Genomic DNA, 20,941 nt, shown 5'->3' with positions numbered 1-20,941 from the left:
CCCTACAGACACCGCCCCCTGAGTCTAGTAGCTCAGCCTCGGACTTGTTCCCAGGCCTTGCCTCCACTGGCTTGCCTTGGCCCAGAGCTTACCCTCACCCCGCCCCGTCCTCCCAGGAGAGGGAACAAGTCCTGCTCCCGCCTTCAGGCTCCGGTTCCACCTTGCTCTCACAGGCCCCGCCCCTCACCAAAGCCTCGCCCACCAACCCACTCCGGACCCGCTTCACGGCTCCGCCCCCTCGCGTGCCCGCTACGACCCGCCTCCCCGCCCTGTTCACCCAGGCCAAGAACTTCTTCCTGCCTCTCCACCTGCCCCGCCCCCTCTCAGACCACTGCTTCCCCGGGTCCGGCAGGCTCCGCCCCTCTGAAGGCCCCGCCCCCGCGCCCACAGACCCCGCCCTCCCGGGCCGCGGCCTCACCTCCTCCTGGAAGAGGCTCTGGCGGTTCCGCAGGCTGCGCAGCTTGCCCTGCTTCTCCTCATGCTGCAGCTCCTCGGAGGGTGGCTCGAAGTAGCCGATGAGGTCCTGCAGGCTCAGGATGATGCCCTCGAGAGGCAGTGCTGTGCCAGCCGGAGACCCCGAGCCCCTCGGCTTTCCGCTGAAGCTGTCCAGGCCCCTGCGGAGACCATGCACTTATCAGTGAGGGTCCGGGAACACTGTGAGGGTCCCGCCCCCACCCACCCCCGGTCCCTGCCAGACTCCCACAGACACACCTATTTAACAGAGAGAGAGAGTGAGACGCAGAGAGAGAAGGGCATTGATTGGCCCGAGGTGACCCAGTGGCCAAGGGCAGAGCTGGGCCTGGGACCCACGCCTGTGTAGGGACAGGTCATGAAAGCAGAGGTCAGGGTAGGGAGATCCAGGGTCGAGAGTGTCAGGGGTGTGAAGTCAAAGTCATAGCTGTCGAGGTCAGATTAGGGGTCAAGTATGTAGAGGTCAGGAGTTTGTGTATGTAAGAGGTGTGAATGTCAGAGGTAGAGATTAAATGGTCAGGCGCATGAACACCAGGAGCGTGGGGTCAAGGTGTGGCCTGGCCCCCGGGGCAGAGCGGGCCGGGTGGCTCACTTGATGAAGTGGTTGTAGAGGCCGCCAGTGCTATAGATCATACGGGCGGCCTGGGACTCCTCCTGCTGACAGCGGGTCAGTGACAGCGCGTCGTCCATGTGGCCTTCCTGGTGCAGAATGGCCTGACAGTGGTGGGAGAGAGACGTCAGGAGGGGGCTCAGCCAGCCAGGGCCATGCTCCCCAGACCTCCACCCAGACTCTAGCCCCCAAATTGCCCCCATCCTCTACGGAATCTCTCTGCCAGCTCCGCCCCCAGTCCCTCTTCATCTGTCCCTGTGTCTTTCATTCTCAACCCCTCTCTCTTTTTCCCCCCTCTAGGTCTCTCCTCTCACTCTCTGTCTCTATCCTCTGTGTTTCTGTCTGTCTGTCTTTGTCTCTCTCTCTCTGTCTCTCTCATGCCTATCCCATGCTCTTTCTCTCCTTCTCTGTCTCTATGTCCATCTCTCTCTCTACCTCTGTCTTTCCTTTTTTTTTTTAACATCTTTATTGGAGTATAATTGCTTTACAATGGTGTGTTAGTTTCTGCTTTATAACAAAGTGAATCAGTTATACATATACATATGCTCCCATATCTCTTCCCTCTTGCGTCTCCCTCCCTCCCACCCTCCCTATCTCACCCCTCTAGGTGGTCACAAACCACTGAGCTGACCTCCCTGTGCTATGCGGCTGCTTCCCACTAGCTATCTATTCTCTGTCTTTCTTTCTCTCTTTCTCTGTCCCTCTTTGATTCTCCCTGTCTCTCCCTCTCTGTCTCTCTCTATCTTGTCTTTCTCCAGGCCAGACCCTGTCCATTTGTATCTACTACTGACTTAACATTCCCCCACCAGAAAGCTCTAATGGCACCCCAAACTTAACATGTCCCAGACAGAACGCCTGAACACCTTTCTGGGAGGTGAGACCATCATGGCTGCCGGCTTTCCCCTGAGCTGACCTCCCCAGGACCCCATCCAGTCCAGCAGCTGTAAATACCATCCACCTGCTGACGACTCCCACATTGCCCTCTCTGGCCCAGGCCCGTCTCTACATCCTCTGCTCTTGTATCCAACTTCAGCCTCATCTTTCACAAACAGATGCCGCCCTAGTCTTCTCACTGATTCACTCAGCAAGTCTATTGAGTGGCTCTGTTCTAGGCATTGGGGCCCGTCCTCCTGAGCTGATACTTGGCTGTCCCTGACTCAGTTAATGGCACTTCCCTCCTTCCAGCTGCTCAGGGCAAAAAAGGACAAAAATCATGGTCTCATCCTCAGTCCCTCTCCCTCACCCTGATCTCCAATCTGTCAGAAAATCCTGTTGGCTCTGCCCTCAGAATCCAACCAGACTCTGCCCCCTTTCCCCGCTCCACAGTCCCCACCCTGGTGCTGTCCACTGTCATCCTCCACCTGTGCCAGTGCAGTCCTGCCCTGGTCTTCCTTCTCCAGCTCTGCCCACCCCCGTAGTCTGTTCCCATAAGCAGCTCAGGAGCCCTGTGAACCTGAATCAGGTCACCCTCCCACCGTGCCCTGGCCTGCTCGAGACTATCTTGTGGCTCCATCTCATCCAGAGTAAAAGCCAGGACCCTCCCCAGTGGCCCACAAGGCTCTACCTGATCCCTTCCCGTCCCCTCTCTGTCCTCATCTCCCACGACTCACCCCTCGCTCACTCTCCTCCAGCCAAACTAGATCTCCTTTCAGTGATTGCAACAGACCAACCTCATCCCAACTTCAGGGCCTTTGCACGTGCTGTTCCCTCTGTCAAAAGTAGCTTTCCCACTGTTTGGTTGTAAAACTGTGAACTTCATTAGAGAGGGTTTAGTCACAGTGTCTGAGCACAGGGAAGGCAGGGAACAGGTCTGTATAGCTCAGCTATTTGTCCACACATAACATCCACAACAACTGGGGTACTCAATAATTGGTTGAATGTTATTCTCAGTCTGTTATTATTCATCTTTTTCTCTCCACCTCTGTCTTTCTTATTTCTGTCTCTCTGTCTCTATCTTTTTCTGTTTGTCTGTCCCCATGTCTGTCTATACTTCTCTCTCTCTTCATATATGTATTCTTTCTTTTTTCCTGTCTCTCTCAATCTCAGTGTCTCTCTCAGTCTTTGTCTTTCTCTCAATCCCAACCTCAGACTCCTAAAGGCTCAAGCATCGTCACCCCCAGTCCCCTTCCTGCCCCAGCCTGTACCCCACCCCTTCCCTCTGCCAGGTGCCCACCTTCTTCTTGAGCACGCCGAGCCGCAGGGCCTTGGGGTCCGGGGCAGCATAGGTGAGCCACAGACCTGAGGCCACGTGCTGCACAAAGCACAGTGACTCCCCATATTTGATTTCAGGGGGGCCCATGCCCTCCACATCCCGCTTGGGGGCCGTATCCAGCTTCTCCTACAGGGGCAGGGGACAGAGGTCAGCCTCCTCTGCTTGTGCATTTAATGGGGGAGCCCCCCAAGAGACTGCAGAGTGGTGGGGGGCTGGGGCGGGATTTGGGGCTCCAGCTGAGGGAGGGTATCCTGACCCCACCGACCTTGGAGACTCGGAAGCAGAAGGAAGTGGCCTTGGTGTGGGCCTTGCTGGCGTCAACCACCACTAGGCCCTGGTCCTCAAGGAGTGCCAAGTACCGGCCGGTGGTGACATGCCGGATGCGGAGTGGCTGGCCCCAGCGCAGGTGGCTCCCACTCCAGCTGCAGAGGGTGAGGATGAGGGAGAGGTCAGAGGCCCCCCCAGTTCTCCCACGGACACCATAGTCTTGGTTGAAACCTCCTCAAGCCCTCAGCCCTGTCCCAGGGTGCCCAAATCTTCCTTGGAGCCCTCAAATCCTTCTTAGGACCCCCAGCCTTCCTTTAAGAACCCCAATCTTCTCTCAGGCCCTCACCACTTCCTCAGGGCTGCCCAGATGATTTCGGTGTCTCCAGTTTTCCCAGATCTGTCATTTTCTCCCCTCCTTTCCCCACAATTTCACTCGAGACCCTGATCTCTCCCTCAGGAACCTCCACTACCCCCAAGACCTCTTTTTCCTCCAGGATTCTAGGACCCTGGGGACCTTTATTGCTCTCTTAGGCTCCCCAGATTTTCCCTCAAAACCCTCCAGTCTCTTCCTCAGTTCTTCCTTCAAGACACTCTTCTCCTCCCAGGGCCCCCAGGAACCCCTAGCCCCTCCCCCAGCCTGCCTCCTCTGCCCCGACCCCTACCTGATTCTCAGGGGCTCCAGTCTCCAGAGGGAGCGGGCGTGGGTGCACACAGATCCCCCTTCATAGTAGACAAGTCTGGGTACATGGAAGAGAGTGAGGTCAAGAGTTCAGGCTCCAGCCCCCCAGAATCTGATCCCTAATCCTAGGGTTCCAGGCCCCCCAGCCAACCTTTGCCATCCCCCTTCTGGCCCGAAGACACCAGACCCTCTTGTCCCCAAGCCCAGACCTGCGCTGGTCGTCACTGTCAGCAGGGGAAATGGTCAGACATTCATCCATGTGTCCATGAAAGAGGCGGAGGACGTGGCCCCCGGTCACATAGCCTGGACAGGAGCAAAGGAAAGTGGTCATTGGGAAGCTGGAGCCCCAGAAAGGCCTGGGAGCCATAGTGGAGTTTGCAGGCCCTGCTTCTGCCCTGTGGGAAGCTGGGGGCTGGGTTTGGGGGTCTGCAGATGGAGATCTGAGTTTCAGGGTACAAAGTGGTAGTCTGAGATTTGGGCTCAGATTGAGGCCTGAAGTAGGGGCATGAGATATGGGGTCTGAGGTTGGGGATCTAATGTTGAGGGTCTGGGTGTGCAGGGCTGAGGTTGGGAGGTTTGTGGGTCTGGGGTTTAAAGGTCTCAGTTTGGATTTTCGAGGTTGGCTTCAGAGAGTGTCATTAGAGATTTGGGTCTAATGTTCCCTGATTCTGAGGTTTGAGTTCCAGGGCTTGATATGGGGGTCTGGGTTTAGAGGTATGATGGTTGGGTCTGAAGTCAGGGTCTGAATTTTGAGTGTTATTTTGGAGGTCTGAGGCTGGTATCTGAGGTTTGAGGTCTGAGGTTTGGAAGGCTTAGCTCTGGGGTCTGAGTCTGGGGAGATGTGAGCTTTGTAGCAGTTAGAAGTTGGTGGGTCTGAGTTTCGGGGTCTGAGATTAAGGCCTGAGTTTCGAGATCTGTGGCTTGCGTCTCAGCTTGGGTCTGGCTTAGGGCTCTGAGGTTTGGGGTGTGAGAATTGGGTTCAAAGTTTTGGGTTCATGCTTTAGGGTCTCAGCATGGGGGTCTGCAAACTGGGAGATGATTTTGGAGATTTGAGGTTAAAGTTGGAGGTGTGAAGTTGATTGGCTGAGGTTTGGGGTCTGAATTAGGGTTCTTAGTTTGGGGATCTGAGTTTGAATTTGGGGGGCTGAGGACGCATCTGCTTGTCATCTGAGGCTTGGGGTCTGAGGGATAAGCTACAAATTCGATGTTCTAAGCTTTGGGTCTGAGTTTAGGGGTCTGACCTCCAGGACCTGAGTTTGGCATGTGAGCCTTGGGGTCTGAATTAGGAGTCTGATACTGAGTTTTAGGTTTCAAGGTCTGAGCTCTAGGGTTCCAGACTGGTGGTCAGTTGGAGATCTAAGTGTGAGGGTCATAATTTGGAGATCTTGGTTTGGGGTCTGAGGGGCAATGCTGAAGGTCTGTTTTGGGGGGTCTTAGGTTAGGGGTCAGAGGTCTGGGGTCCTCACCCTCTTCGCAGCCGGAGCAGATGGGGTTCATGTTCCACAGTGTCTGCATGAAGGAGGCGTCAACCTGGAGCTCCCCACTGGCCGTCGACAGGTGCTGTGGGCAACCAGGATGTGGTGGTCAGAGATAATGGGGGGTGAGCAATAGTTCCAGAGTGAGTCAGAAACCAAGGGTGGAAGCCAGGAAACCGGCAGACAGGAGACCAAAAATTAGAGGTCACAGATCAAGAAACCGAGATCGGGCTTCCCTGGTGGCGCAGTGGTTGAGAGTCCGCCTGCCGATGCAGGGGACACGGGTTCGTGCCCCGGTCGGGGAAGATCCCACATGCCGCGGAGCGGCTGGGCCCGTGAGCCATGGTTGCTGAGCCTGCGCGTCCGGAGCCTGTGCTCCGCAATGGGAGAGGCCACAACAGTGAGAGGCCCGCGTACCGCAAAAAAAAGAAACCGAGATCAAGTCAGGAAATGGGGCGCCAGAAACCAGAAACTGGATGGAAACTGGAAATTGGGAGTCAGGACGTTGGGGCCAGAGACCAGGCAAACCAATGAGGAGGAGATGGGGTGGATCCCGTGTGCCCGCAGCCCCGGGGGCAGTAGGAGCTGTGGTGAGGAAGGTGCTACTCACCAGGTAGCGCTCAGAGGAGACGCTGACGAGAATGAGGTCATCCCCAACTCGGACCTTCTCTCCTTCCGACCTCTGCTTGGAGGCCGGGTGTGTGGTCCACCAACAGGCCTCTCCTATGGGTGGGGGCGGGGTGAGGGCTGCCCAGAACGCTCTTCCCCAGGGCATTCCCAGCCATGGAGCCTCCCAAGCCCTCCGTCCCAAGCTCTCCTCTTAACTGCCCCCAACTCTCTGCCTCACAGTCCCCCGTTCCTGTCCTCAGACTCTCTGCCTGCTTGCCCGCGTCTCTCTGTCCAGAATGTGTTCATCCACACCCACAGACTCTCAGCCCCAAAGCCCCCCATCTTTGCCCCTGGAACATCCCCATGCCTGCTCCCGGGGTTCTGCAGACCTTCTGCATCCCAACTCCCTGCCTGCGGCATCCCCATCATAGCCCCTCCCTCCAGCCCCTGCACCTATTGCATCCTCCTGCAGTCCCACGTCGAAGGCCAGCTTGTCAGTCATGGAGCGGGAGGTGGTGAGGCAGCTCAGGTACTAGGGTTGTAGGGGGGAGTCAGCCACCTGGCAGGCGTTGCACTCCCTGGCCCCTGCCCCCGGCCCCGGCCCCTCCCGGATGCACTTACCATGCCGCTGTGCGAGTGCCGGAGCAGGATGGCATGGCCATACAGGAGTGTCCTGTGTCCCCCACCCTGGGACGACTGCAGGGGGCAGGGGAGGACACAGAGTGAGAATAGACCCCCCTGAAACACCTGGCCTATCTCAGGTGGGAATACACTTCCCAGAAGACACCATGCTCAGGCCTGGATGCGAAGAAGCCTCGGCTCAGACCCACAACAGAGTCTCTGCCTCAGTTTCCCTGCTTCCAGGGGAAGCAAGGTCTGTGTCTCTGAGAAGCCTGTGGATGGGGTGTTTTCTGTTCCCCAGAGCCCACTCTGTCCTTCAACCTGTTAACCAGGCCCCGAAGTCACTCAGGGGGCTGAACCCCTCTTCCAGAGGTTCAGATACCTGGGGTCACTCAGGGAAGCCCCCGTGTCTTGTGTTCCACGGACTTTAGCCCCCTCTGCTCTCACCTGTCATAACACAGCTGTGCACCGGTACTGTCCTACCCGTTGTGAGACATTGGGGCATCACCCGCAGGGGCCTGCCCTGTGCTGCCACACCCCCCCGGGCCCAAGGAGACTCTGCGCCTCTTGGGAGCGGGTGGGTACACCCAGCACTCGATGGCGTCATGCTCCCCATCCCAGCTCTCACATGCCCATGCTCTGAGGGGGCCATGTGATGGGGCCACGTGATCACATGGTGGACCCACTCCTGGACCAGAGGGGGCTCACACTTGGGATGGAGGGAGGTGATGAGGGGAGAGGTCCCATGCGGAGAAGAGCTAGGAGGGTCGGAGGAAAGGATGGAAAAGAGGAGAAAGGAGCAGGTGGGAGAACAGGGGCTCAAAAGCCCCCACCCCCTTCCTTCCTGCCTGGCCTGTTCTGGGTTCCACAGACCCTGACAACCGGGGTGGGGAAGACCCCCCAGCCCCTGTGTGCAGGGTGTGGACCCAAGAGGCCCACTTGGGGTCAGGAGAGGTGGCAAGGACAGATGACACCCAAGGCCAGACCTACCCACTTATCCAAATTGAGGGCCTGTGGGGGGCGGGGCAGAGAGAGGAAGAAGAACAGATGGTAAATGACCCCCAGGTCCTCCCACCCGTCCCTGCCACCCATCCCACCTGGGTGGGAGCCTCACCTCCACGCCGGCCTCCAAGGTGTTGGCCAGCATCTCCTGCAGGGCTCGGACGGACAGGGACTGCTCCAGGACGAAGCAACAGATGGCCAGATCGGGGGGCACATTCTGGGGGGTGGGGAGATGTGAATGGGGGACCTGAAGGCTCCAGAGTGCTGGTGCACGCCCTGCCCCTAGTCTAAATACCTACACCCCTTAGAGACCCAGACCCGACCCCAACCCTCCAAGAAGCCCTGCCCTCTGCCTCCCGCTTCAAACACCCCGAATTCGCACCAACATCCCAGAAGACACCTCTCTCTGCCTCCTCCCTCACACCCCTGTACCCCACCCGAACCTCACAGAAGTTGCCACAGCACACCTAATCCCATAGGAAGCCTCAGCCCCTGTCAGACGCATTCCACCCATCCGACTCCGGGAGCCCCCTCCTTGCCCTCCCGGCAGAAAACGCAAATCTCTCCAACCCCAAAGGAAGCCCCAGCTCCCGCTGTCACGAGCAGACAGTCCCAGCTCCTGCCCTGTCCCTCAGACACCTGTGAACACTGCTTCAAAGTCCCAGGGGCAAGGCCCCACCTCCCACCTCCTGCCTCAGGCTGCCACCCAGGCACCTCAAGCACTTAGACACCCTCCCCCTTGGACCCAAGACTCTCTGCCCACCTCAGGCCCTGGGCCTCCTCCCCCATCAAACTCCAGATCTCCTCCTTCTCCCAGCCTCCACCCCATCCCCCCAGGTCACCTCCTCCCTCGGAGCCTGAGTTCACCTCAGCCTCAGACCCCAGGCTCCCTCCCCCTCTCAGCCTCCAACCCCCTCCCCAGTCAGCCCCCTGCGGGCACCCCCTGACCCTCCAGGCTGTTCTGCTTTGGATTGAAGACTCTCTGCCCCCTCAGACACCTGCCTCCTAAGACCCCCTGCCCCTCCCTCCTCAGACCTCCACCTCCACCCACCTCAGACCCCTGCCCCTTTCCCCCGTAAGCCCCCTCCCATTTTCTCTCCTATCAGCACCCCCTTCAGATCCCCTCTTCTTTGAACTCAAGACTTTCTATCTCCTTAGACCCCCTCCCTCTACCCCCAGGACCCCAGCTCCCCTCCTCAGACCTCCAGCCCCCTTTCCCTCTTAGCCCCCCTCCCTATTCCCCCTCCCGTCAGCATCCCCTCTCCAGACTCCCAGACCCCTCTTCTTTGGGCCCCAGGCTCTCTGCCCCTCAGACCCCCTCTTCCTTCCGTCCTGCACAGACCTGGGCATTGCTGGTGGGCTCCAGGAAGCAGAGGCGGTTGCCGAAGCCCTCGGCGGCCAGGCAGAGCTTGAGCTGCTCCTTGAGCACCATGGCGCTGCACTGCAGGACCATCTCGTCATCCTGGGGACAGGCAGAGGGTCAGGGTGGGCGCCCGCATCCCACCCGCACCCCACAGACACTGTACCATGGGCCACCCACCTGGCCTTTTCTCCTCATGAAAAAGATGTGACTAATAATAGCCACCCTCGCCACTTATCAAGTAGGGGCCCATGTTGAGCACTGTACATGCTTCTAACATCCCCATGAGATCCAAGCCAGTGGCATCCCCACGTTAAAATGGGGAAACTAAGGCTCAATGAGGGGACATGGCTTGTCCAAGGCCACATGGCTGATAAGAGAAGCAGGTGGGATCTGAACCCCAGTCCAACTGACTGCAGAGGACTCCCAGGTGGGGGTCCACAAGGTGAGTCACTGGAGGGTGGAAGATATGAGCGCCTCAAGTTAAATGGCTTTTAAGTTCAGCCTTATCTAATAATTCTTTTGTGTGTTATTTTCATAGTAGCTGTCGTTTAAGGAGTGCTGTCTAATGACTCCTGAATGCACTGCCAGAGTCTGGACTGGATCCTGGATGGAGGGGAAATGCCATAAAAGATGGTATAGAGACAAGTGGTGAAAGGTGAAACAGACTGTGAATTAGATGATGGTATCATAGCCATACGAAATCTCCTGATTTTGATAACTGTGCTGTGGTTTTGTGAGAGACATCCCTTGCTTTTTTAGGAAACAGACACTGAAGGATTTAGGGGTTAAGGGTATCATGTCCACAGCTTACTCTCAAACAGCTTAGGAAAAAAATAGGGAGAGAGAGGGAGGGAGAGATGGAGGGAATGATAAAGCAGACATGCTACATCCTAACATTTGGGAGAAATGACTGAAGGCCACATGGGAGTTCTCTGAGCTAACCTTGCAACTTTTCTCTAAGTTTGAAATAATCTCGAGGGTATAAATTAAAATTTTAAGTAAAATAAACAACCTTCTGTGGTAAGTCCTAGTATGTGAACCTGTGGAAACAGATGCCTAGAGAGGTGAAGTGATTTGCCTGAGGTCACACAGCCAGCGCAGCTTGTGGGATCTTAGTTTCCCTTGTGGGGTCTTAGTTTCCCGACCAGGGATCGAACCTGCACCCCCTGCAGTGGAACTGTAGGGTCTTAAACACTGGACCACCAGGGAAGTCCCAATATGCCACTTTTACAACATTAGACCACCTCTTGATATGTTAGTAGAATAGCCCATATTACATTCATAACTAATATAAATGTATGTGGGGGCTTGCTGAACATTTTTACTGATAGAGATTTCAATCAAAATTGCTGGAAGAAAAAACAGATGGAGACCGCAGTGTTTAACCACAGTTAAGACAGTGATTATTCCATTTTACTGCAAAGGAAACAGGTTCAAGGAGGCTAGGCGTTCTGCCTGAAGTCACACAGACTCCAGCCCTTCCAGCAAATCCTGGGCTTCACCCCACACAGGCAGCCCTCATTCTTTCTGTCAGCCTGGGAGGAGGGAGAGAGATTCATCCTGTTGGCCGGAGGCCCCAGGACTGCTCTGTCCTATTACCCCCAACCCCGACATCTTGGCATATGCCGTGTATTCACAGGGATCATACAGCTTGCATTTATTAAGCACATACTCTCTGCTAGACCTCATGCTCAGGGCTTTACATTCACCTAATAGACACTGATTAAGCATCTGCTATGTGCCAGGCACTGATCTAGGCACTGGATATAGAGCAGCGAATACAGCAGACGAATTCCCTGTCCTTGTGGAGCTGACATCCTTGTGGGGGGAAATGCAATGAACAGGTGAATCAATTTATAATGTTAATTTCAGGGATAAGTGTTATGGAAAAAATAACCCAGGGTGATGTAAGAGTTTGGGGTAGAGATGACATCAGTGAGGGGGGTGAAGTGACAGCCTCTCCAAGGAGGTGACATTGAGCTGAGCCTTGTCTGAATAACAAGAAGGAATCAGGCCCAATCATCTCTGGAGGAAGAAAGTTCCCGGAAGAGGAGTCTGCCTGTGCAAAGGCCTGGGGCCGTGGGTATTCAGAAAGAGCAAGGGAGACAGCCTGGCACGGCTGCCATCAGGAGCAAGGGAGAAAGTGGGAGGAGACAAGCCCAGAGAGATATTTGCATGGGCCCATTGAATCCTTATGGTACATATTTTTGTCCCCATTTTCCAGATTGGGAAATTGAGGCTCAGAGAGAAAAATAAAAATCACTTGCCCAAAGTTAGGAAGCAGGCAAATGGCAAAACCAAGATATATATAAACCAGGGACAGGGAGCCTAATCCCTACACCAATGGTTCCCTTACTTTCTCCTGCATCAGAATGAAGGGGGGTAGCCTGGTTAAAAATGCAACTTCCTTGCTGCCCCAGTCTCCCCCTCAACACCAAGAGCCTGATTCAGTAGATCTGGGGTCAGCAGGGAATCTGGACCATTAACCAGCCCCCAGGAGGTTTTGACATGGGCCATGCTTTGAGGAACCCCAGCCTGGGCAGGGCTGGATGTCGCCACCCATCAAAAGGAAATGAAATGAAGTTGGGGGCCATGCCCATCATGCTTAAAAAGTGAAATAAAAGTAGAGCAAGAACAGAAAATAGCAGCATGCCCCTTGTGTTCTAAGGGCTACCTACATTTCATGAAACTTGTTTCAGTTAAAAATAGTTGTGTGTGAATGCACCTAATCTTGAGCATAATTGCATGAATTGGAGGCAACCCAAATGTCCATCAGCAGGTGAACTGATAAACAAATTGTAGTGTATTCACACAATGGAATACTACCTAGCAACAAGAAGAAATTAATTCTTGATACACACTACATGGATTAATGTCAAAAATGTTACAGTGTACAAAAGAAGCAGGACAAATGAGCATATATTTTATATGAAACACTAGTTAGTGACTTATGGAATCTATGGTAACATAAAGCAGAAGGGCAGGGTGATTACTGCAAAGAGCCAAAGGGAACTTTCTGGGGTAAAGAAAATGTTCTATTGATTACGATAGTGGTTACATGGGTGTGTACAGCTTGTCAACTGTAACACCTAAAAGGGGTACAATTTATTGCATGTCAATTATAGCTCAATAAAGTTGACTTTTTATAACGTATGTGAATATATGCATGTACTGGGTTGCAATATAAAATATATTTCTTACCAGTGGGATGAGATCCAAAAAGTTTGAGAAAACCACCACATAACCTCAGTAAAGTTCAGGAAAATGGACCCAGTCTGGGGCCAAGAGATGCAAGGCCAGGCCTCTAGAATCCAACACTGTCTAGCCAGGCAAGTCTAAACCCAGTTTTCCTCTTATGAAAGCAGGAGGGCTGGCCCCCAGGGGCATCCAGAGATGACACTTCCTGGCCTTAACCTTGGTCAGTGACTCCCACTCAGGCCTCGGTTTCCCTCAGAACTCCCAGGGAGATAAAGATAGGGCCCTACCTCAGAAGATAGGGCAGCAAGGATATAATTAGATGCCTCAGGAGGCTGAGGCCCTGGGCATGGGGCTGACGTAGAGTGGCTGCTCAGGGGCTCAAGGCCATGGCCACGGTCTTATTAGGGCTGGAGAGGAGGGGAGAGCCCAACCCATGGTGTCTGCTAAGGGACTGGAGCCAGTGCAAGAGTCTAGGGTGAAGCTAGGCCTCCTCCCATGGCTGAATGTCCAGCTGTCCCTATCCTTCACTACCAGCCCCAGCTGCCCGTTCCTCCCTCCCAGGAAACCAGAGCCGGCTCACCAGGGTCCTATTCTGGGGCCGGAATGCTGTGTCAGCATTTCCCAGGGCCTGGAGGGGGTGGGGAGGGGCTAGTGCAGGATCAGCGGACCTGGCCCAGAAGAGAGAATATCCCCTCCCATATTCACAACCCCACACCCGGTAGAACCACTGGGAGGGAAAAGTGGGAGGGACTTCAAGATGGGCAGCCCCTCCCCCCCATCCTCTCCCTGTCCCCTGCCCAGGCCCCAGAAAAGCAGACTATTCTGGGAGGGACACCTGTTGTTCCAATTCCCATCCCTGCCCCCCGCCAGCCGAGGGTCAGAGATGCAGAGAGAGACAGAGTTGAAGACACAGTGAGAAACACAGAGGGCCTGAAGCCGAAGAACAAAGCCAGAGACAGAGACAGGGAGGCAGAGAGGGAAAGAGACAGAGACACAGACAACCCAAAGAGACAGATAGGGAGAGACACCACCCAGAGACCATTAGCAGCCATATCTGACCCTCCTCTCCAAAATCAAGTGGGGAAAGAAAGAAGACCCAGAAACAGGGGGACCCTCAGGAGACCCTCAAGGGCTGGGAGTTCAAAGGAGTTTTGTCCTTCAGCCCACCACAGCCCTCTTCCCAAGAATTTAAATAGGTCAGAGTCTGGAGCAAAAAGAGAATTAGGGCTAAGTGGGGGGTGGGGGAGGGGGACAGCTAAATTAAGCTCAGGAATTAGAACCACCTTCCCCAAGTGCCTGCTTCCAGAGTGGTGGGAGGGGGTGCTCTCTCAGCGGCCCCCTTCTCTGGGACAAATCGCTAGTGTCAGAAGAGAGGGTGGAGGAGGGAGGATCCTCCTCCCCATTCTGTAGTCCCAGATTCTGCTAATTCTCTGACGAGAAAGATGGGGGAGACTAAGAGAGACAGAAACGGAGCAAGACGGAGTGACAGTCACCCAAAGGGACAGAGGAGAGACCCCAGAGTCTCAGAGACCACCAGCAATCAGGACAAAGACATCGGAGACGGAGAGACACTCAGACCAGAGAGATAGTCCCAGAGGCTCCAACACAGAGATACGCACCGTCCGCAGAAACTGGACTTCATCCTCGCCCTCTCCTCCGTCACCCATGATGCCGAGGCCAGAGGTGCTGGGGCTGAGGTCAGTGACTAAGAGGAGGGGGCCGAAGGCTGGACGGGTGGGCTGGGGGCGAGTTGGGGTCGGAGACCTCTGGGGACGCCAGAGGCACCCGCGGCGTAGATGGAACTGCGTGGAGGACTCGTGTGCTGGACAGAGCTGGGAGGAGGTCCCCGCCCCCGGGTCCCCATTGGAGCAGGACGGCCAAGGCCACGCCCCTTTGACGGAGCCCCGCCTACAAACCCCAAACCTTGGCCAAAGGTGCGCTTGGGGTGGGGGGCTTAGGGGAGTGTCTTTAAGGCAGCTACCCTCTCTCCCCCTTCGCGATAAGGAAGGTGCCATCATTCTCCTATTTCACAGAGAGCAAACTGAGGCTCTGAATGGGGAAGCCCCTGCTTGATGTCATACAGCAGAGAGGGGATGTGCACTAGGTCTCCTGGCTTTACAAAGCACCATTCACAGTGATTAAAAATATGGACTCTGAGACAGACTGGATCCAAATCCCTGTCTTGCCACTCCTTTGTGTGACCTTGAACAAGTCACTTCGCCTCTCTGTGCCTCAGTTTCCTCAACTGGTAAGGAGGATATTAATAGTACCTACCTCATAGGGCTGCTGCAAGGATTAAATTAGATTATTTGCAGCACTGAAAACTGTACCAATACAGATGCAGCCACTATGGAAAACAGTATGGAAGTGTCTCAAAAAAATAAAAATAAAAATAGAACTACCGTACGACCCAGCAATTCCACTCCTGGGTATGTATCCGAAAAAAAAAAAAAAAAACCCAAAACACTAATTCAAATAGATACATGCACCAAATATTCATAGCAGCATTATTTACAATTGCCAAGAGGTGGAAGCGTCCTAAATATCCATCAACAGATGAATGTATAAAGAAGATGTGGTATATATATACAATGGAATACTACTCATTAAAAAAGAACGAAATTTTGCCCTTTGCAGCAACATGGATGGACTTGGAGGGCATTATGCTGAGTGAAATAAGTCAGACAGAGAAAGACAAATACTGTATGATATCACTTACATGTGGAATCTAAAAAATACAACAAACTAGTGAATATAACAGAAAAGAAGCAGATTCACAGATATAGAGAACAAATTAGTGGTTACCAGTGGGGGCGGGGAAGGAGCCATAAAGGGGAAGGGGAGTGGGAGGTACAAACTACTGGGAGTAAGATAGGCTCAAGGACATGCTGTACAACACGGGGAATATAGCCAATATTTTGTAATAGCTGTAAATGAAAAGTAACCTTTAAAAATTGTATTTAAAAACTACCTATACAGGGCTTCCCTGGTGGCGCAGTGGTTAAGAATCCACCTGCCAATGCAGGGGACATGGGTTTGAGCCCTGGTGCAGGAAGATTCCACATGCCACGGGGCAACTAAGCCCATGAGCCATAACAACTGAGCCTGCGCTCTAGAGCCCGTGCTCCGCAACAAGAGAAGCCACCGCAATGAGAAGCCCGTGCACCGCAAAGAAGAGTAGACGCCGCTCATCGCAACTAGAGGAAGCCTGCGTGGAGCAACAAAGGCCCAACGCAGCCCAAAATAAATTAATTAATTAATAATAATTTTTAAAACTACCTATACATAGAAAATGTTAAGTAAGTGTTGCTAGCGTCATCATGGTCCTCGTCATCATCATCATTATTATAAAAACTTATGAGGCAGGAGTAATAGGCATAGTATCTACTATCTACAGTCTTTTGTGTGCCTGTCACATTTCAGGCTCTGGGCTATGACCTTTTCACTGTATCTCATTAGTTCTCACAACAATCCTGCTATTATTTACATTGTTGGAAATAAAAATGTGTGGTCCTTGCCACGTATGGTTTTAAGGACACAACCTGAATAAACGAGGTACAGCCGCCCCCCCACCAATATCTGTGGGTTTCCCATTTGCAGATTCAACCAACTGCAGATCAAAAACAAAAATTTTTTTAATTCCAGAAATTTCCAAAAAGCAAAACTTGAATTTGCCACAGGCCCGCAACTATTTCCATAGCATTTGCATTGTGTGTACAACTATTTCCATAACATTTACATTGTGTGTACAACTATTGCCATAGCATTTACATTGTAATAGGTATTATAAGTAATCTAAAGATGATGTAAATTTTACCAGAGGATGTGTGTAGGTTAATGCAAATACTACACCATTTTATATAAGGGACTTGAGCATCCACAGATTTTGGTATCCAAGGGGGTCCTGGAACCAAACCCCTATGGATGCTGAGGGATGACTGTAGTTCTCACAGTAATCTTGTGAAGTCAGTACTTGTATGGTGCCCGTTTTCCAGATGAGGAAAGCTGAGCACAGAGAGGTGAAGTAACTCGCCCAAGGTCACACAGAGGCTGAGCCAGGGATTTGAACCCAGAGCCAGTGTTCTTAACCATTCCACTATACTGTCTCTATATTTGCATAAAATCTCCCAGTTACAACAAAAAGCCACGTCACCAGGGCCAGGCTACATCCCCCCAGAATTCTAATCCTCTGTGTCCCCAGGGGCTGCCTGAGCCAATGAGGGCCACTAGCTGGGCCACCCTTATGCAAATGAGCACCCTGGGCTTTGTAAGTAAAGGAGCACTGAGAGGGGCAACCAGCTCCTTCCTGTTCCTGGCCACCTGGGGGGAGGGGGGGCTGGAAGAGGCTTGGGATCTGGGGAGCTGGGGCAAAGGGCCTCTGCAGTTCCCTAAAACTGGCAGCTCTGGGGACTAGAAGCCCAACACAGGATGCCACACACACCTGGACCTCCTGCCAGGCAGGTAGCTTCATGCCTCTAGGCCTCAGTTTCCTCATCTGTCAACTAGACTAATTTAGGATAGTCCCCACCTCTTGGGGTTGTGGAGAAGATTCCATGAGGAAACCGATTAGCCCCTACCACATGGTAACTGATTGATACAGGGATCTATTAAAATTATTATTGGGACTTCCCTGGTGCTCCAGTGGTTAGAATTCCACGCTTCCACTGCAGGGGGCATGGGTTCGATCCCTGGTTGGGGAGCTAAATTCCCACATGCCACGCGGTGTGGCCAAAAAAACAATTATTAACATGTAATGGTATCTAATAAGTTAAACAAAACAATATCTTGCAGTTCAGTAAAATTATACATAAAATGTTAAGGTATAATAGATTGCTATGTGTTACACAGTTAAATATTGATTTATTGATACAACTGTAATGGCACATATGTTTGCACCATATTATTAGATTATATAATGTGTAATTACATAATTAGATATTTAGGCTAATATAATTACGTAACACAACTATATGTTTATCTGTCATACACTATATAATGCACACTTGTATATTAAATATGAAGTTTTCCCTCAGAGTTGTATATATAACAGAAAATTATTCTGTGTCATTGTGCATTACATCATAAGATATTAATAGCGTTTCCTTTTTCTGTCAGTCATCATTATGTGTTTTAGGACCTACCCATGTTGCTCTGTGGACACCTGGTCTGTGGCCGTGGGGGGTTTGCAGGCCTCCCTGGTGTTTATTCCCCCTTCTGTTTATTCCCCCTCCTGCCTGCAGAGGTGACACCCAGGCTGCCCCCACCTCTCCCAAAATAATGTTGCGGTGAATGTCCTTGTATATGTCCCCACGTGGAACTGAGGGAGAAGGTCTCGGTATGCACACCCAGGAGCTAACCGTGGTGTCACAGCTCCACGCACATATTTAATTTGACTGCAGTGCCAAGCGGTCCTCAGGAAGGGCTGTCCCCTATCGGTACATAAGGGCTCCTCTGACCCCAAGGCCCCAACCTCCACTTGGCATTTTTCCAACTTCTAATTTTTGCCAGACAAATAGGATGACTCACTGTCGTTTCAATTTGCACTTCCCTGATCTCCTACCAATAATTTCTAGCACCTTCTCAGGTGCCTGTCAAGAGAGTTTTGGGGTCTCCTCCTCACCCTCATCCTCTTTGCCCATTTGTCTATCAGAGCGGCTGTCTTTTTCTCTTGCTGACTTGCAGCTGTCCCTTTTCCATTCTAGATATTAATCTCTCCTTGATTTTAAACTTTCTCTCTTTTTTTTTTTTGGCCACACCACGAGTCATGCAGGATCTTAGTGCCCCTGACCAGGGCTCAAACCTGTGCCCCCTGCAGTGGAAGCTCGGAGTCTTAACCACTGGACCGCCAGGGAAGTCCCGATTTTACACACTTTAAATACTGTTTTTCCTCTCTGTCATCTGATATTTGTTCCATGGTGTCCTCATTAAAAGAAATCTTTATTTGGATGTTATCAAATGCATCCTGTTTCTGCCTCATGAGTTTTTGTGGTTTGCTTCAGCAGTCTTTTCCTTTGCAGTTGTTGGTGTTATTGTTGGTACTAACCATCCCCGAGGCCCAGGAGGGTGGCACACGTTTCTACCAGTGCCAGGGACCTTTGCCCGTCTCCCTCTCTGAGGCTTCTCTGAGTCCTGGGGGCCTGGAGACACTCTCCCACTATAAGCTGGGCTCAGCCGGGGCTGTTACATCACCTCTTGTAAAGCAGGTGCCGAGGAGATAGGCTGAGAGTCAGATAGACAGCACATCACAGAGAGCACTCTTGAGATCAAAGGAGAGAGAAGAGAAAAGGCAGGTGGAGGAAAACATGGAGAGGGCCTGCAACCATACGGCATGGCAGGGAATGGAAAAGCTAAAGAGAATGGGCTCTGTGCTCGTCTAAATGTTCTGGCCTGAAAAAAAAAATCCATGGTGACTTCTTTCCGTGCAAAAATAGACTTCAAAAAGAGCTTTGGTTGAATGGACTCACTTACTAGGTTTGGCAGAATCATACTAAATACTGTGACCATTAATCCACTCTCGGGTATCTACCCTACAGAACTGCACACCACAGTGTTCACCGAAGGTCATGGGCTAGAATAACAGCAGCAGCATTATTCACAGCAGCCCCAAACTAGAAACAACTCAAATGTCCATCACAGGAAAATCAATCAATAAATCATGGACTAATCACATGATGGAAGACTGTACAACAACCAAAGGAATGAGCTACAGCTAAATATAACATGGAAGAATCACAAAGACATGATGTTGAATGAAAGAAGCCAGGGACTTCCCTGGTGGTCCAGTGGCTAAGACTCGGCACTTCCAGTGCAGGGGGCCTGGGTTCGATCCCTGGTCAGGGAACTAGATCCCACATGTATGTCGCAACTAAGAGTTCGCATACTTCAATAAACGATCCTGCATGCCACCGCTAAAGATCCTGCACACCGCAACTAAGACCTGGAGCAGCCTAAATAAATAAATAATTAAAAAAAAAAAAAAGAAGCCAGACAGATAGTTGTTTCCATTTATATACAGCTCAAAACCAGGCAAAACTACGCTGTTAGAAATCAGGTTACTGGTAACTTTTGGGAGATAGCACTGGGAAGGAACACAAGGGGGCTTATGGGGAATGGAAATGTTCTATTTCTTGATTTGTGTGAATGTCACAGGGGCATATTCGGTTTGTCACCATTCAACAACCTAAACACTTATGATTTGACTCTTTTTTGTACTTCAGTTTAAAAATGTGTCAAAAAAATATGTCCAGCATGACACATTTAGGTAAGCGAAAACAAGCATGCATACTCAAAAGAAAAGTCTGTTTCTGGGGTATAAATGGTTTCTATGAGCATGTGTCTATGTACTTAAAAGCAGAGCCAACAGATCAGATGAAACCCAACCATGTATGATATTGGTCACCCCTGCCTAACAGGGACAGTGGGATGGGGAGGGGGCTCCCCAAGGGTTAACTTCCATCTGCAATGTTTTTATACTAAGATAACAGTCTTTAAGATTATGTGAGGACTTCCCTGGTGACACAGTGGTTAAGAATCCGCCTGCCAATGCAGGGGACACAGGTTCGAGCCCTGGTCCGGGAACATCCCACATGCCACGGAGCAAATAAGCCCGTGCACCACAACTACTGAGCCTGCACTCTAGAGCCCACAAGCCACAACTACTGAGCCCGCGTGCCACAGCTACTGAAGCCCACGCTCCTAGAGCCCGTGCTCTGCAACAAGAGAAGCCAGCACAATGAGAAGCCCACACACCGCAATGAAGAGTAGCCCCCTCTCGCTGCAACTAGAGACAGCCCATGTGCAGCAATGAAGACCCCAACACAGCCAAAAAAAAAAAAAGTTTGTGTGAGAATTAAATGAGTTAATATGGTAAGAGCCCTTAGAACAGTGTGTGGTATACAGTAGGTGCTACATAAGGTTTTCTTACAATAAAAGGAATAAAGTGAAAATCTTTTCTGGGGTATAAATGGTATTATTAAAACTAAGCTAGAAATAAAAGAAACATAAGAAGAAATATACAAAATATTATGTCTTGTGACTTTCCAATCAAACTGCTGCGCATTATTATACATGAATATGTCCTCATAGAAATATAGACTTTTCTTTTGAGTGTGTTTACAGAAATGTGTCATATTAGGCATACTTTTTTTTTTTAAACTGCTCTTATTGAAGCTTGACAGTGACAGAACAGAGAATCACGGGTCTGGAGACCAAAAGATGGGGGAGATAGAGAGAGAGTCCGCTGGGCGATTGGGGGTGGGGGCCGGCAGCACCGGAAACCTCAGCCTGAAGGGATCCCCATGTGGGGGGAGGAGGGATCTTTGGTCTCTCCCCAGCCTCTTCCTTCCTCCTGGCCTGGGGCTGGGTGGGGAGGGGCAGTTCCTCTTTCCTTCCCAAGCACCGAGGAGGCCCCAGCTCCCAAGGGGCTAAGAAGCTG

General features: G+C 51.9%; 1 protein-coding gene across 2 annotated transcripts in view; it reads right to left on the bottom strand.

Annotated features, from left to right (window-relative positions):
- Positions 1–14,300, bottom strand: part of RYR1 (ryanodine receptor 1) — a gene marked incomplete at its 3' end in the record, with an annotated part of 118,542 nt that extends 104,242 nt beyond the window's left edge. For both annotated transcript variants that reach the window (XM_081216801.1, XM_081216802.1), the window contains exons 1-13: positions 14,127–14,300; positions 9,289–9,408; positions 8,059–8,163; positions 6,945–7,019; positions 6,777–6,855; positions 6,325–6,437; positions 5,706–5,799; positions 4,449–4,542; positions 4,223–4,297; positions 3,559–3,715; positions 3,255–3,419; positions 1,064–1,185; positions 419–614 (exon numbers count right to left, since the gene is read on the bottom strand). In XM_081216801.1, the coding sequence (XP_081072927.1) occupies positions 419–614; positions 1,064–1,185; positions 3,255–3,419; positions 3,559–3,715; positions 4,223–4,297; positions 4,449–4,542; positions 5,706–5,799; positions 6,325–6,437; positions 6,777–6,855; positions 6,945–7,019; positions 8,059–8,163; positions 9,289–9,408; positions 14,127–14,174 (1,443 nt within the window). In that variant the 5' untranslated portion in view covers positions 14,175–14,300. The remainder of the gene's footprint in view (positions 1–418; positions 615–1,063; positions 1,186–3,254; positions 3,420–3,558; positions 3,716–4,222; positions 4,298–4,448; positions 4,543–5,705; positions 5,800–6,324; positions 6,438–6,776; positions 6,856–6,944; positions 7,020–8,058; positions 8,164–9,288; positions 9,409–14,126) is intronic.
- Between the last annotated feature and the right edge of the window lie 6,641 nt (positions 14,301–20,941).

The sequence above is a fragment of the Mesoplodon bidens genome, assembly GCF_964165515.1.
Source record: "Mesoplodon bidens genome assembly, chromosome: 18".
NCBI lineage: Eukaryota > Metazoa > Chordata > Mammalia > Artiodactyla > Ziphiidae > Mesoplodon > Mesoplodon bidens.
This window is presented reverse-complemented; position numbering and strand designations above follow the sequence as displayed.